This window comes from Ahaetulla prasina, chromosome 1 (genome assembly GCF_028640845.1).
Source record: "Ahaetulla prasina isolate Xishuangbanna chromosome 1, ASM2864084v1, whole genome shotgun sequence".
Classification (NCBI taxonomy): domain Eukaryota; kingdom Metazoa; phylum Chordata; class Lepidosauria; order Squamata; family Colubridae; genus Ahaetulla; species Ahaetulla prasina.
In genome coordinates this window covers 357,892,576-357,908,065 of record NC_080539.1, presented here as the reverse complement: position 1 = coordinate 357,908,065, position 15,490 = coordinate 357,892,576, and the positions used below count along the sequence as shown (strand labels likewise).

The window sequence follows — 15,490 nt, the reverse complement described above, 5'->3', positions numbered from 1 at the left end:
AGTCACAAAGTTAATTTTTACCACTGTCGTAATTGCAATGGTTGCTAAACGAGACAGCCACTAAAAAGACTACATCTATCCCACTTCTTAGAAACATGCATCAACTGTAAAGTTGGTATACCAATGGAAAAGAAAAACAGATAGAAACAAAAAATATTCTGGTTTGTTCAAGTCCGCTGGGACATACTTTTTTTCTGGAAAAGAATTTCCCCTTTCCTTCACAGTTGCTCTGGAAATTACTCTGCCTCAGACTCCTGTGATTTGAGCTTTAAGCCTCAGGCAGCATGAACTATTTTCCTGCAAAAATGTAGCTCACTCTGAAAAACCAGTTTTTCATTTGCAAGTTACGACAACTCAGATTAGTTTAATAGGCATGTTGAGTACTAGCTTCAAGACCTTCATAACAGAAAACAAGAGCATGATATTCTTACAGGATTCCTAGGTTTTACAACTAACCTTAGGCTGCCAGATTCATCCCCAAACTATCAGAAATATTTTCATCCTGCTGCACAATGGTCTGGACTGTGCAGTGCTCCCTCTGGCTGATCAAGATAGTTGAGGAGAAAACCAACCCCAATTAGCAGCTAGCCATCACTTCCTCTCTCTACATTTTTTTACAGGGAAGAGGAAAAATACCCATTACTCAATTTACAATATATGGTGAAATGGTGGTGGGTTGCCACATCTTGGCTTCAAAGCAGGATGGGGATGGGAAATATTACTCAATTTAAAAAAAAAAACCTGTCACATAATGGTTTGATTAGAATGGGATTCAGAATAGTGTATGTGACTGCTTGTCCTTTTCACCTTGTAAGATTTTTGTGCACCAACATCAAGCGGGTGTGTATTGCTATGATTCCAGTGGCAAATGTTGCAAAGAACTGAACGTTTCCCCTTGCATCCACATAGAAGTATTTCTATGCAAAATACTGCATAATATTTTTTGGGTGATGTATAAATCCACTGCAAACACTGAGTTACTGCTAAACCAACTGCTACTGTCAGACCTTTATACTATCCTGACAGAAAATTGCCAAGGATAAACATTTGTCCACAAAACTAACCCAGGAGGGATTAAGTGGAACATAATAATTAATTTGAATACTGAAAAGATGTAACATGTACAGAATTTACTCCTTTGGTATGACAACATCAACATGAACAGACAATTTCCTGATTTGTGGGATCTGTCTACCCCCTTGTATCACACCCTGTGTGCTGCAGGTATATACATGAGGTTTGATATGAGGGTTTTATAACAATGCCACATTATTAGACTATTATTACAACAAACCATACACCGTTTTTTCCCCCCTCTGCAAATGAAGAACAGAAAGTAATTTTATTCTACACTTATTGAACCCCATCTTGAATAATGTGTCCAGGTTTAGGCACCACACTGTAACAATTCAAATAAACTGGAAAAAATACAAAGGGCAACAAGAATGACTGGGGACCCAAAACTATGAGGAAAGATTGATGGAATTAAATAATCCTGGGAAAAGGCAAGGAAAGGAGAAATATGGTAACATTCTTCAAGTTCCTGGAAGGATGTTATATATTATATCCCAGTGAGTTGTAGCTGACCTTTGGTGACTCTATGGATAGATGTTTTCCAAACTGTCCTGCTTTTTGTTGCATTATACAATTATTAGAGGTACAACCCTGTAACTTCCTGTTCTGTACTCCATCTGGTCACCTAATGCTCTGACCTTGGTTTTCTTAAGTCCACCTTGCCCAATACAGGTTATCCTCAACTTTCAAGAGTTCAAAGTTACAATGGCACTGAAAAAGTTTTTTCAGTTACCACCTCTGTAGCATCTCCTTGCTTATATCTGGCTCATAAATCCAGATGCTTGGCAACTGGTTCATATTTATGACCATTACTATATCTCAAGGTCCTGCGAGATCACTTTTTACAACCTTCTAACAAGCAAAGTCAACGGGGAAGCCAGATACACTTAACACTGGGGTTACTAACTTAACAACTGCAATGATTCGCTTAAAACTGTGGCAAGAATGATCATAAAATGAGGCAAAACTCAATAAATGTCTCACTTAACAGCTGAAATTTTGGGCTCAATTGTGGTCATAAATCGAGGACTACCTGTATTATCTTTTCCACAAAGGCATCGGTATGGATGTGCCCAGAGTGCAAAGGGTTTTGTTTCAGCCTCCTTGTTTCCAATGGACATTCAAGCTTCATTTTCTACAGTCGTGAATGGCTGGGCCCCTTGGCTGCCTAAGGAATATGAATATAGGTAGGCCTCGACTTATGACCACAACTAAATCCAAAATTACTGTTGCTAAGTGAGACAGTTGTGAGGTGAATTTTGTCCCATTTTACAACCTTTCTTGTTACGGCTGTTGAGTGGATCATTGCAGTTGTGCTAAGTTAGTAACATGAATCTGGCTTCCCAACTGATTTTGCTCGTCAAGTGGTCACATTTATGACATGCAACGGTCAAAAATATGTCAGTTGCCAAGTGTCTAAATTTGGATCACGTGGCCATGGGAATGCTGCAATGGTCATAAGTGTAAAAAATGGTCATGTGCCACATTTTTCAATGCTGTTGTAACTTGGAACGGTCACTAAATGAACTGCTACAAATCGAGGACTACCTGTATGTTTCTTTCAGCACTACAGTCCACGTCTTGTAGCCATATATTATAACAGAGAAGACCAGTGAGTAGACCATTTTAACCTCTATCTTAATTGAAATGTGACCATATTGCCTATAGGCCCTTTTTGCCTGAAGGTTAGGAACAGTCCAACAGTGAAACCAATTAATTAAAAAGAAACGTTCTCATTAAAAATATTCATTTGACCAAACCATTAAAATATTTTAACCATTCTTCAAAGAGAAGCCAGTATTTTGCTTGACATTAGGATTCATTATGTCTCTCTCTCTCTCTCTCAATATATATAGTATTTAAGAACCCAATCACCTTACATCTAAACTTAGGCTAAACAGAAAGCTTGAGTCAGCAGTGATTGCTTATCTGCACTGCACATCTGATTTCATTTTCCTAAAACACACTTTGCCTGTGCATGTTTTTCCCTTTGCACAATCATCTTGCAACCAGCACTAGCTTCTCACCACCTCCTCTATTTATATAGCAGGGGGTTGAGGCTTCCAATGCTTTCAAAGATTGCATTCTTCTCTTTTAGTGCATGACCTGGATAGCAGTTATTTACTGCCAGAGCACAAGAAATTGGGGTACTGTGTGATGCACACTTCAAATCTACCTCCAATATCAGAGGATTTAAACTACTTCCCCAATCTAGGAGGATTCGTAGCTCTTAAACTCACTGGCTGGAACAGAGGGGTCAGCTGCAAAAGAAAATCTTTTGCGAGCACCTCTTCTGAAGGCCTTCTGGAAGCCACAGGCCAATAAATGCAGACAAAACGAGGCCCAAACTGTAGAGCAGCAAGATTTCATAAATAAATAATCTTTAGTGCAAGCACTGGTTCCGGTCAAATTAAAGGCATTCCTTCATGACCTAGACAGCAGGAAAAGTGAACTCCAACCCCTGCAAAATTTCTGTGGCTTGACAGGAAGCTTGAAAGGAAAGCTGTTCTTCAAGAGAGCTTTCCCACTTCCATTCAGATACTCAATCCGACTGGGCAAAATCAAAGGGCTCAAAGGCTTGACGGAAGTTTTGGACTGCAGCAATTTCTTCATCCCGTCCTGTCTGGCAGCTTCTCCAGTCTGCCCGCTCAGGCATGCCAAGGATGGCCTCACTGGCCAGCACCTCCCTGTGGAAAACAGCAGAATGCAAATTAGTGTTACTCCACCATTGTGCTCCAAGTTCCCAATACTGAAGACTGCTTAGCCATATATTCCAAAGGCCACTTGATGGATCTCCACTGGAGGATCATGCAGAGGGATAAATAAAACCTAGCAAGGAGGAACAGATGCCAAAGGGAAAAAAATGGCGACACAATCCCAACTGAGAACAAAGACAGGGGTTAGTAACTATGAAGCTACAGCTTGTCTTTACAATACTCTTTCATTCCATTTGATGGGCGAAGTCCAGAACAAAAGGCTTCTGAATGGTCTATATACATGATGGTGAACCTATGGCACATGTGCCAGAGGTGGCATGCACAGCCCTCTCTGTGGGCACATGTGCCGTTGCCAGCTGCTCTTCTGGTTCCTAGCGCTCTGTTTTCAAGCCGTTTTGGGGTCATTTTTCGGGCCATGAATATGGCCTGAAAAACAGCCAAAAAACAGGCATGCACACGCTGGCCAGCCAGTCTTCAGGTTTTCAGTGGTCTGGCGCACACACATTCCGGTTTGGGTACTCGGTGCTGAAAATGTTCTCCATCACTGGTCTATGTAATAGTTGGTCTTGGTTATTCTGTAATCTTTTTTTAAAATTCTTTTTTCTGTTTCTGGATGTTTATTGTGCTTTTCTTTTCTTTCCTATGTTCTTTATGTTTCTATCCAAATGTAAGCTGCCCAAAATCAATCGGTGACTTGGGTAGCCACTTAAATCACACTTAAAAAAAGGAGATTAAGTAAGTAGAATAAACTAACCTTCCAAACTGCAAGGGAAAGTTTTTGCTAATTCGATGGAAGAGTTTCTCTCCATTATCAAGCTCAACATAAAAATAAGGTATCCCTGGCTGAATTATCTGAAAGACAAGAAGGATTTCCATGTAGAAATATTTTGTCCATTCCTTTCCAAAGAGAAGTCTGTTTGGATTAAAAAAAAACAAAAACCACAAATGGGCCCACATGATCTCTGAAACATGTTTACCAGGCTGCTAGGAAAATGAAAGTGAGTGCCAAAGTTGCGGTGCAGCTGCATTTTTACTCAGTAAGCAATTTTTCATTCACATCATTCAGGATGTGACAAAATTGGATTAAGGCTGTAATCCTTTTTGTGAACTCATTGGTCTTTTTAAGCAGGCAACTTTTGACAAGTTACAACGAATATGTGTTAACGTATTTAGGGACTAAAGTGATGCTGGTAATTTTTTATTTGTTATTCTGGATACATTTTGATGTAATATACTGGCAGAGATGCTCTTTCTGAGAGCAGAAGGTTTGCTAAATTTGTTTCCCACAGTTCCTTGCAACAATCCTCTGATATAAACAAAGGAAGCAATGACTTGACTCTTACTTGTTTGAGAGCTGAATGTTCTGGTATCTCTAACAACTCAATGTGACGTTCTTCTGCTTGACTTATGAAGGCTTCCTTAATGTCTTCAGTAACACAACAGGTCTGGGGTACAGGAATAACCTAGAAGAAGAATATTTTCACAACCTTTAGGAATGAAAAAAGGAAGTTAAAAAAGCAATATTCAAGGCAATTTAAGAGCTCCATCATCGGGACCAAAGAGGGCCCTCAGCAAAGGTTATCATCATGAGGAAAGGCAAATGCCTCTCTTGCAGTCTTAAACTTATGAACATGAAAGAGAAAATTGGCTGTGGGAGATGAAGTACCGAGGACGTGTTTTTCTTCTGGAATCCTCAGTTTTCTTGCCTCACTTATACTCTCTGTGGTAGCCATATGCTGTTCAGATACTGTTTCTGGTCAGCCAAATAGAAACTACCACAATATATCACTACAGAAACATGGTGGCATAGCAGAACACTATCTATGAAGAGAATGTACACTTAAGGTTTATACTAAAGAAAGAATATTCCATGATTCTTAGTGCTGTTAAAACCATCAAATCATACCCCAAATATTCAGAAATGTTCACTAAAATTAAATATAAAACATCCTGCAAAGACAGAAGTGCCTCACCTGAAGCTGAAGGTGTTGACTCTTATAATTTCTTTCATAAATCACACACCTTTTCCCTTTGGCTTTGAAAAATTTTTTCAGCACAGACTTGTACTGTTCAAATTCTTCCACTGCTTCTGAAGCAAGCTCGACCATTGACTGATAGTGTCCAATGGGCAAAATAAGGACATGATCAGGTGACAAGCCCCCTTTGGCAAGAGCAAGGTAGCACTAGAAAAAGAACCCAAGAAACAGTGGTGAGAATAATTAGCACTCCATAGTCATTCTCTTCATGCTATTAATGTTAAACCAATAGGAACAGTATTGACATTCTGAAATGTTATATTGTCTGACTCTTTCAGACAAAGAGACAAAAGTTACAGTCAGAGAAAACTATTAAAAAGTCATTATTAGAAGCTTTTATGCCACTTTATTGACAAAGGAACCAGAGAGAAAATAGATTATCAATAAATGCAATGAAGATTGGGCAGGATTCTGCCAAACGATAACCAAAGAATTGTGGAAGAAGAGAGATTGTCAACATCTGTTTAACAGTGACATAAACATGTATTATGAATAACTTTTAGGACTGAAAAACTAATACTCTGCTGCACATCGGTCTGATGAATGAACAATATTTGAAAGAGCTGCCACTGATCTTCTATTTACATCACCAACAAAGTCCAAATCTACAGTGTATTTTGAGTATCTTGTATTATATATAATTCAACCCTCTCATCTTTCAAGCGTAGACACTGGAAAATAGATACTTACATGAGTGCCAATGGTCACCACTAAATGCTTCTCAACCTCTGGGCTGGCAAGGCAAAACCAGCAGGCAGCTGTCGGCAATGCTTTGAAATCAGAGAGGAAATAGGTATCAGAAATTCAGCAGTGACTTAAAACAGGACATCACCAATGACCTCTGCTAAATCTTTAACAGATCTTTAGAGGTCCTTCAAGGCTAAAATGGGTCAAACGGGTCTCTTTCCCTCCTTTCTCTAGTCTGTCACCATTAAGGAAAATGCTTTAATGCATGTTGTGCTAGATAATATCTCTCAACATACAGCCAAGAGTTTGTCTTAAATTGTTCAGCTCAATGATAAGAACAATAAAATCAAAGTCTTTTATCAATACAATGAGATGAGTCCTCTTGGACTTTCCCAAGCACCTTAGTTGTGCGAATGCATTAAATCTGCTGATCCCCCTGAACAGTTTCAAAACAAATACATGATCCTGCCACTAATTTATAAAAATGAAAGCTAGGTAGCCAACCTTAGTTTAGGTCAATTTGTAGCCCTGTGCTTTTTCTTGCTCAATATTTTAAAAATAAATGAGTCTGGTACTCACGGGACTTGAAAGGTGACCGCTTAGGTGGACGTCTCTCTTCTCCTTTCATAGATCGTTTCTTTCCTTTAGGCTTGTTGCTTAAATCGAAAAAAAATTGGCTAGCAGGCGCCTCCTTTGGAAGCAAGGGAAAATTATCTGTTAGGGCAGAGGGCAAATCTCGAAAAGATTTGTTTTCATGTTGACATGTTACACATCTGGATTAAAGCTCTTTTTGAAAAGCAGCTGGAACATGAGGAGTTCCTAATACAAAATAAACTTATCTATGTCTGTGCGCACTCGCATACACATACATGTATGAGTGTGAAATAAAAGAACGAACGTGCATAGCTTTTTTATTTCTAAGGAATGTTATAAACCCAGAATTTTTAAGGAAATTTGGAAAATTGCCTAGGATCAACTAATTAATCAAAAAAGGAAGCAAAATCAGTGCTATGTAGAAGAAATGGGGAAGTCTGTCTGGGTTGTGCTGATAGATCTATAGCCATAGATCTACTCCAAATGTTACATAGTCCCAAAAATGTCTAGCAGAAGAGGCCTGACTCATTAAAAAAACGTTGTACACTTCTAAGAGGATACCAGAACGGGAACCCATTCATCAGAGGCAGTGGCAGTGTGTAGCTATCCCAGACCATCCAAAACTATGTTACAAGTTCAGCAAGTCTAAGAGATTGGAAAATAGGAATGCTGAATCCCTTCTACCTTTGCATCTGGTAACTGATATGCAAAACCTTCTCCATCCCCAGGCTTTCGGTATGGGTTCTCGGTGGTATCTTCGGGCTGCTTGATGAGTTCTGCAGGATCCATTGAATTCATTGGAAGAATGCTGAATGCATAGAGATACTGAGAAATAAATAAATCATCAAGCAAAAAAAAAAAAAAAAAAGGAATAGAGCCACAGCAGAAAACCTGCAAGGTACTGTTTAATGTTTAAGCATTTTCTAAGAATAGAGGAGCGAAGTATGCATTTTCTCACACAAACAATGAAAATTGTATGTTATAACAAAGTTACAAGAGATGTAGACACGCATACATGGATGTCAAAAGGGAAGTGACACCCCAGATTGTACCAACTTAAATAGCAGCACTTATGTGCACACTGCTGTAAGGCATATATGGTCTATTTGGTTTTGGCTTAGCAGGTGTGATGAATCAAGGCACTGCAATTGGCAAGCCACATCACAGCAAAAGGAGAGAAGTAGCAAAGTAGCAGAGGCAATTGATAGATCAAAGGGAAACTCTGAAAGACTGTAGGGGACCTGCAAGAGCCCTAAAGGGAGGCTGCCTATGCCAAGGGAGGGATTGGTAGGGAATGTGCCTACTGGCCATGCCAAGCATACAACTTTTTGTGAGACTGGCTATAATCCCAATATGCTCAGAAGCACTAGTGTATTGGGTACTCCTGCATAAACTGGTGGGCTTTGTGATTTGTGAGACAAAATACATGAAGACCAATAAAGTAGTTTAAAAAAGGAAATTAACAATTAAAGAGGGATCTCATCCTTCAATGCAAAACACCAAATGGAAAGCAACATTTGGGCTTCCTTTAATGGAAGCATTATTGTAGTCAAATTTCTTGACCAAAATTGAACTGTGCTGCTTAGGACAAGAAATATAATCAGCTTGGATTCAACCTGGTTATTTCTCTGTTCAGTTCAGGTATGAAAAGGCAAAAAAGTCTCTATTCACCTTTCTTTTATCAGTGTTGCCAACATCGGCCAGGGCGATGAATCTGCTGACATGTTGTGCAGTTTCTTGAAGAACAGCATGGTTTCTATAAGAAAGAATTTTGCACAGATTTTAAGAAAGAATCCCCTGATCTGGAAGATAGTCAATTGCCTTGAAGAAAAAAGATGCAATAACTCAAAAACAAAACAAAACCCAAAACCGTTTGCTTTTGGGAACTTCAGTCTGTAAAACATATTTATATGCAACATGAATTCCACAAAAAATTGTCCATGTAGTTTAATTAATTCCATAAAAAGTTGTTTATGAAATTACTTCTCTCTTAAGAATGGAGGGCAGGACTATAAAAAGTTATTATTTAATGACCGTGTATTATCTCCAATATCAGAGGCAGCATGCTTTCACGTGGCAAATTCTTGGGTTATGATTGGAAGGTGTTGTCATCCTGATCTTGCTTGTGTACTTTTCTGTAAGTAATTACAGGTACTCTTCAACTTACAACCATTCATTTAGTGACCATGTGAAGCAACAATGGCATTGAAAAAGCGACATATGACAGGTCCTTGCACTTACAGCAGTCTCAGCATTCCCAGTCATGTGATCAACATTCAGCCACTTGGTAAATGGCATGCATTTATGAAAGTTGTAGCAACTTGGGGTCATATGATTGCCATTTGCGAACTTGCTAGCTGGATTCCGACAAGCAAAGCCAATGGGGGAAGCCAGATTATTGACTGCAAAATTCAATTAACAATTTGCAGTAATTTGCTTAAAAATTGTCATAAAATCACTTAACAACAACCTTGCTTTAGCAAGGGAAATTCTGGTCCCAATTGCGATTGTAAGTCAAGGACTACTTGTAGTCACTGTGGGAACAGAATATATGGTGGGCTTTGTTTTGATCTAGTTTATCTCTTTTTGTGGCCTCATATTTATGCAAATTACTTCATTAAGTACTGAGACAACTTTGCTGCAGTTTTAGAAATGCGTTTACAGTGTATAGTAGTTATTAGTTGATGATTCACATACCTATAAGGAAGCCTTTCATAATTGATTTTCTGAAGACCAGCAAAATGGTATCTGGGCTTCAAACTTGCAGCCAGTAAAGATACTAACCCTGAACCACATTTCAAAGAGTTCACATCTCCCTGTAAAAACAACATCACACACACAAATATTTAATGTTTATTTATCGTGGATTTATATATAGAAAATATATCAACAATAGTCTAAATCAAATAACAATTATTTATTAAACTGGTTTGCTGCCTGACTCTGGGTGGCTCACAACAATCAAAGAATTTACATTCAGATCAATAATACTTAAAAGATAAGGCCAGTTCGATGTAGTGATTAAGATGCTACCCTAGAAATCAGGAGGCAAGGAAGCCGATTGGATGACTTTTGGTCAGTTACTCTCACTTAATCCAACCTAGTTCACAGGGTTGTTGTGAGGAAAAGAGGAGGCAAGAGAATTCCATATGCTGGTTGCCTTTTTATTTTTACACCCACCCACTCAAGGAAGGGGAGGAGGAAGAAATAGATGGAATAAAAATCTAATAATAAAAATGCAAACATGATGTATCGAGGGATCTCACTCTTCCTTGTCAAAGCCTGGATGAAGAGCCAGGTCTTCCCAGTTCTTCTAAACAACATCAGAGCTGGTACTGGACTTATCAAAAAGGAAAACCTCTCTTAAAAATTCCTGTGAGAATAGTAATAGGTTTCCTATATTCTTGTGCCCAATTTATATTTAGCATTCTTTTATTTTACCATAGATTATTATTAGTAATAAATTTTATTGTGTCATTCTTTACAGTCAGCTTTTTCTACTAGATTCAAGTTAAAAATCTGAGTTATACTCACTGTCAATCTGGTACATTCCACCTGCAGACTATGAGTCTTTGTGGAAGACATAAATCCTATCATACAATTCCTTTTCATTTCCAATGTATTACTTACTGGGCTGTTGCCAAAGATCTCTACCCCCTTGGGCCAACAAGAGGTGAGCAAGATGTCCACACCTTTGAATTTTGAGGTGGATTGCAAGGAAGTCTTGAGATCAATCACATCCTTAGGACTAAAACAATGTGCAGGAACTGGGTCTCCTGTCGATTCAACTCCACTGAGATAAGCAATCTGAAGTCCTGAAGCTCCACTGAAGACACCTTTGCGTCCTATGCATATAATGAAACATGATTCAGGCCAGAGAATTTGTAGGAAATACACTTTAACATACTGTACACTCAAATATAAGGAATAGCTAATCCCAAACTATGTATTTTAATTGATAAAGTAGTATCTCTGTTTTGTGCTGAAAGATACGAACTGCCCCTTGACCAGTCTTTGAAGACACATGTGAATGTGTCAGGGATTCACACAATTTTCAACTCTCTTATGCTCTGGTTTAGCATAATATGTAAATTCAGTAAAGGTCTGGCATACATAAAAAGTCAAAAAGAGAAAACATTGAAGAAGTATCACATTTTTTCTTCTTAAGAATGAATTGGAGTTGCAAGATTAGATGAACCTAAGCCTTACTTTCATCTCCATACTGAACTCAAAAAAGGGGAGCTAGTCAAATGTTACATCTCTGTTTTGTGAGCTGCATTGGTTACCAATCCATTTCCACTTTGAATTAAAGGTACTGTTTTTGACCTTTAAAGCTCTACATGGCATGGAGCTGAAGCAGCTGAAGCACGATCTCTCTCAGATTTTTTTTTTTATTTACATTTATATCCCGCCCTTCTTCTAAGACTCAGGGCGGCTTACAGTGTATAAAGCAATAGTCTCATTCTATTTGTATATTTACAAAGTCAACTTATTGCCCCCCCCAACAATCTGGGTCCTCATTTTACCTACCTTATAAAGGATGGAAGGCTGAGTCAACCTTGGGCCGGGCTTGAACCTGCAGTAATTGCAGGCTGCTGTGTTCTAATAACAGGCTTCTTACAGCCTGAGCTATCACGATTACATCTGTCTGTTCCACCAGATCCAGCAGAGAGGGCCTGTTGTGGATCCCAATTCATGTGGGCCTTTTTTGCTGTGGCTCCCACTTTATAGAACGTCTCTGCCCCTGAAGTAAGGTTGGCCTCATTCCTTTTAGCTTTCTGGAGGTACTTCCAGACCTGGCTGTGTCAGCAGGCTTGGGGACCCTGGCAGACTGGCAAATATTGAGATGGATCCTAGGTAATTAACAGCTCCTCTTTGCCTAATCTTTTTATTCTATTTGTCCCTTTTATAATTTTAAACTTTTTTTAGTTTTAAGAATATTAATATTAATTTGTATATTTTGGTTTTCCCTGGGCAGTGTAAAATATGAATGAATAAATAAAAAACAAAACAAAACGACTTTTCTTTCCTGCAGTTTCCAAGCGATGGATAGATGCCAGCAGTTTACCAAACTGCAAATAAAAGCTAGACAGAACTACAATGAATAGATATATCAACCCTGTTTGGGGGGAATAGGGAAACAATTGTGGATACCTCACATAATTCACATTCTAATGTTTAAAAAAGGACAATATTTAAACAAAGAGGAAGTTAGTCAAAGATAGCCAGAATCCCAGCAGCAATCAGCTTTCTTGCCTCCTAGGGGCTTAAGAAGCCCTTTGATCTTGGGAATCATATGAGCCAGTGCTCAGCTATGCCTAGCAAATGCCTACCACATCACAAGACGCTTATATGAGAATCTTGAAGAAGGCAGAAATTCCAAATTCAGTTATTTATACCCCCAAAATTAACTCATAAAAATAAAACTTCCAGGTTACCTAGATAAGTGATGTTCTCAGTTAGTTCACATCCGTTAACATCAGGAAAACAACGCACTGTTTCATCATTATTGGCACCCAACACATATGTCTGTATAGGAGCTAAAGAACCCCCCTCCCCAAGAGTACAATTAAAGAAAACAACAACAACAGAAATGCATTCTATTTAGTATGAGCAAAATGTTTTAAGTCAAAGTTTTATTTTATACATGACATTTATTTTAAATTTAAGAAATTCCTTGCTATTCCAGTATATTCTGAGGAAGAATCTTCATGCTTCATGCAAATGATAGTGAGGACTTTCCGTTACCTGCTTCTTAAAAGCATCCTCTCTGCATTTTTGAATAGTAACACAACAGAAATATATAACTACTGTATAATTCTGTTCAGTACAAACTTATATGGCTTCTAATTTAAAGAGTTTTCTCTATTTTTCCTGGAGCACAGAAGTTAACCGATGTTTCATTTCTAGCAGGTGCAGCAATCTGCTGTTCTATTTCTCTGTGTATCTGAGTCACAATTTTGCCTGAATTAAATTGAAACATTTATACTTTTGAGGTTGTAGATATTCTATGAGCTTCTGAATAAATAGAATAACAAAAATTGTAGTTATACATGTAGAATGTTATGTGTTAGCAATAGCAATAGCACTTAGACTTATATACCGCTTCATAGTGCTTTACAGACCTCTCTAAGCGGTTTACAGAGTCAGCCTATTGCCCCCAACAATCTGGGTCCTCATTTTACCCACCTCGGAAGGATGGAAGGCTGAGTCAACCTTGAGCCTGTGAGACTCAAACTGCTGAACTGCAGCTAGTAGTCAGCTGAAGTAGCCTGCAGTACTGTACTCTAACCACTGCACCACCTTGGTTCATGTAATACATGTTACATTAGAGTAATAAGATGTTTATTTTGATATGGAAATCAGCAGTATACCCATTTAATTTGTGATCAAAGTTTCAGTGGGAGTAGGGAATAGAAGATAAATATTTTGGTTCAAAAAGGGGGGACAAATGTTAAGAGAATTTATCTGAACTGGCTTTGGTATGTATACAAATATCAATATTTCTCCTTGTCAAACTTCCTATGGGAAAATTTTTTATTTGTTATAGAAGAATCAGCAAGCCAATTTCCTCAAGTGGCACAGCCCAGACATAGTAAATAAAAATGAGGTCCAAGCTGCAGTGATAAATTTGTGAAAAAGATTCTACAACACAACTATCAGTTGCAAAGGCCAACAGGTCCTGCTAAACAGTCACTTTCCTTACCTTTTTTTGCTCCTGTTTGATAATCTTTCCATTCTGAATCTTGAGCAGAGCCAAAGAAGTTTCCCACACACACAAGGAACTGTAAGAACATTTCATACAATTTTTATAACACTGTTTGGAATAACCAAAGGAGATGCGTCAAGAAGAAAATACTTCATCTTTAAAATGCTCCCCGAGATATATATTTGCCTGTTCAATCTGGGATACCACAATGGCCTCCCTAGCTATTTCAACAAGGCCATTTAAATGTAGTAGTTATTTATCAGTACTATGCAGTTGAATTTTAAAAAATAAAAGAGCTACTTATTTCAATATTTTTCCCTTTAGGAAAGATATAGAAATTTCACTTCTTAGCAATTTCAGCTAAAGAGGCACAATAAGCTAATTTTAAGCTTAAGAGTTCTGCTAAGGTAATGTCTTAAAAATCTATATGGACAACAAATTTTTAGGATGAAATAATTAAAAAGTATAAAAATAGACACAATCTTGAGGTGACAAGAAATATTTTTTCAAAGCAGAACCAAAGGTGATGAATTCAACAAGGGATATTCCCAAAGATGCTTTTTCACAAGACAACTGGACTTTCTGTTTTTTCTTTTGAAATTTTTTTGCTTCCCATCCAGGAAGCTTCTTCCTGGGTGAGAATCTTACATCAAATGCTCCACTTTTCTTCTGAACAGCTTGAACTCTGGAATATAAAGCTCCAAATTTTCCTTCTACATCTCCACAGGCCAACCTAAGGAAAGAAACGAGCATGTCTCAAGCAGCGAAAAAGCCCCTGACTCAACAAACTATGGCAGGACACCCTGGGGATAAACTAATCTACAACATTACTGACAAAAGGGGCTCTTAAGTGACTATTTTGAAGAAATGCAGTGATGTGAGCCAGAGAACTCTGGAAACATCTCCATTCCCCAGATAGCCAGAGCCCAAGAAAAGCATGGGCTCCTCCACCTTTAATAACTTCAAATGAAGAGATATGTAGGGGTGGCTATTATGCTCCAGAATCATTCCCCACTTAGCTTGCCTGGTTTTTGAAACAGCCAAGATTTTAAAGTCGGTTTTCGAGCACCAAAAGGAGACCAAACATGGGATCTTTCGATCCCCAGATCAGAAACGCTGCTTTTATACTATATATTTTGGAACTCACTACCTGAGTCTGTGGTTTCATCCCCAAACCCCCACAACTTTTATTTTAGACTGTACTGTCAACCTTAACCCATTCCTAAGCGGCCTGTTAAGGGGCGTGCATAAGCGCACCAATGTGCCTATCGTCCCTGTCCTGCTGTCCCCATTTATCTTATCTTGTATTCATAATTATGTCTATATTTCTATCTGTTATCTTATATGTGCTTGACAAATAAATAAATAATAAATAAATAAACTAACTACCCCCCGTCCAAGCGACCCGTGGATTCTAGAGAAAGGAAGTAAAGCTCAGTCCTTTGCGGCCTTTTTTAAAACTCCCATTAAGACCAGGAGTTTTGTTTTTACCCTGCCGAGATCCCCCGCAACCCCATTTTAATAAAATAAAAGGGACTTTCTTTGGCCAGCCCGCTTCCCCTCGCCCTTTTCCTCACAGGCGCAAAGGCTTCTCCGGCGCCATCACAACCGCGGCGCCTCGCACGGGCACTTCCGCCCGCCTTCTCGGCGCCGTGCAACAGGCAAAGTGCTCC

At 38.6% G+C, this 15,490-nt stretch overlaps 2 protein-coding genes across 3 annotated transcripts in view; both read right to left on the bottom strand.

The window, feature by feature from the left end:
• Positions 1-2,195, bottom strand: part of LOC131187985 (cytochrome P450 2C42-like) — a 15,583-nt gene extending 13,388 nt beyond the window's left edge. The window contains exon 1 of the mRNA XM_058162880.1: positions 2,108-2,195. Coding sequence (XP_058018863.1) covers positions 2,108-2,195 — 88 coding nt within the window. The remainder of the gene's footprint in view (positions 1-2,107) is intronic.
• CWF19L1 (CWF19 like cell cycle control factor 1) lies at positions 733-15,490 on the bottom strand. Of its 2 annotated transcripts, XM_058163177.1 has the most exons (14): positions 15,395-15,490; positions 14,466-14,550; positions 13,815-13,893; positions 12,547-12,648; positions 10,739-10,953; positions 9,806-9,924; positions 8,780-8,864; positions 7,793-7,933; positions 7,094-7,205; positions 6,518-6,597; positions 5,765-5,974; positions 5,135-5,254; positions 4,546-4,643; positions 733-3,761 (listed from the first exon to the last, which is right to left on the bottom strand). In XM_058163177.1, the coding sequence occupies exons 1-14, from the start codon at positions 15,418-15,420 to the stop codon at positions 3,617-3,619; spliced, it is 1,617 nt and encodes a 538-aa protein (XP_058019160.1). In that variant the 5' UTR covers positions 15,421-15,490; the 3' UTR covers positions 733-3,616. The 2 variants fall into 2 exon arrangements, with proteins under 2 accessions (XP_058019160.1, XP_058019161.1); XM_058163178.1 differs by lacking the exon at positions 15,395-15,490 and having other exon boundaries at positions 12,547-12,650; positions 13,816-13,893; positions 14,466-14,530.